The sequence below is a fragment of the Spea bombifrons genome, chromosome 9, assembly GCF_027358695.1.
Source record: "Spea bombifrons isolate aSpeBom1 chromosome 9, aSpeBom1.2.pri, whole genome shotgun sequence".
NCBI lineage: Eukaryota > Metazoa > Chordata > Amphibia > Anura > Pelobatidae > Spea > Spea bombifrons.
In genome coordinates this window covers 26,123,826-26,125,433 of record NC_071095.1, presented here as the reverse complement: position 1 = coordinate 26,125,433, position 1,608 = coordinate 26,123,826, and the positions used below count along the sequence as shown (strand labels likewise).

Here is a 1,608-nt window from a genome sequence, read left to right as displayed (position 1 = left end):
TCTGCTCTTCTCTCACCATTTTCCACCCCTTATGAGAATACGGATTTTTTTTGAGTAGGTTCAACCTATTGCCAATCTATGTCCCACCACAACACACTCTTCTGGTGGAGGAAGAGACATGCGCCAGTGATCTTTTTTCCAAGGAAAACTATACATTTTAACAAAAACTAGGCCTCGATAATATTATCCTTCAGAGTTTCAGGTACAATCATTTGCTGTTTATTTTTCGTGTTGTCCACTAGTCCAGAGAGTTTACTTCTCTTCATGCAAGCTCAGAAATTTTTCAGAAACCGGGAGCAGTAGTCGTTAGCAGCCTGGGTTAGCGTCGGATTTTTGTTTTGTTGGCACCGCAGAATTAGTCATTTAATTTTTAAAGCTAGAGTCCTCCTTAAGGTACCTTTAACATCTTTATTTCTAATGCTGTAGATGATGGGGTTCAACATTGGGGTAATCACCGTATATAGGATTGACACAGCCCTGTCCCTATCCGGAGAGTAACTATGCCGCGGACGCAGATACATAAACATGATGGTCCCGTAGTAGAGAGAGACCACCGTCAGGTGCGAGGCGCAAGTGGAGAACGCCTTGTACCTCCCTTTGGTAGAGCGGATCTTCAAGATGGTGGAGATGATATGGAAGTAAGAAATGATTGTCAACATGAAGGAGCAAAGCGCTATCAACCCTCCAGAAATATATACTGCTATTTCATTGAACAAGGTGTCTTTGCAAGACAATCGGAAGAGTGGCGGCATCTCACAGAAAAAATGGTTGACATGAGTCGACTTACAGTAAGGTAGCCGGAAGGTGAAGGTAGCGTGGATAACAGAGTTTAGGAAGCTCAAGGTCCATGACCCAACCGCCAGGGAGATGCAGAGCTTTTTCCCCATAATAGTCACATAACGCAAAGGGTTACATATAGCCACATACCTATCGTACGCCATGACGGCCAATATTATGCACTCTGTAGCGCCGAGTGCCAAGGAGAAATACATCTGAGCAGCACATCCTATGAATGAAATACTTTTGTCGCTCGATAAAGTGTCCACCAATATTTTGGGCACTATGGTTGAAGAGAAGCAGATGTCAATGAATGAGAGGTTGCTGAGGAAGAAGTACATAGGGGTCTGCAGCTGGGTATCAATGCGAACCACGATAATTAGCAGGAGATTTCCGGACACCGTGACCGCGTAGATCACCAAGAATAACAGAAAGTAGCTAACTTGGAGATACGGGACGCTGGAGAGACCGAGTAAAATGAAACTGCTCACAGATGTTTGGTTTGACTGTTCCATGAGAGTAATCTGAAACCTAAATGGACCTAAAAACGCACAAAAAATTTGCTAAATTGTCTTTCTTTCACTGAAGTTGGGTCATCAGCAAGTATTTTGATCTGTGATCATCTGGTCAGTATTTCAGATGTAACGATGGCATATTTGATTATATTTAAAAAGCCGGTTTAGGGTTTTCGATCTGTAGCTTCTTACAGCCTTTCAGGTTTTAGAAAAGGTTTGTACAAAACTAACTAAAATGAATTAAAATCTCCGTTCCAAACAAATTATGGCGCTCTCAGGCATTCTAAGCAAATAACCCTAAAAATCGGTCATTTTA

General features: G+C 42.2%; 1 protein-coding gene across 1 annotated transcript; it reads right to left on the bottom strand.

Annotated features, from left to right (window-relative positions):
- Window positions 1–359: 359 nt before the first annotated feature.
- Window positions 360–1,298, bottom strand: LOC128504991 (olfactory receptor-like protein OLF1). The gene has a single exon (XM_053475266.1). The coding sequence runs from the start codon at window positions 1,290–1,292 to the stop codon at window positions 360–362; it is 933 nt and encodes a 310-aa protein (XP_053331241.1). The 5' UTR covers window positions 1,293–1,298.
- Window positions 1,299–1,608: the final 310 nt, after the last annotated feature.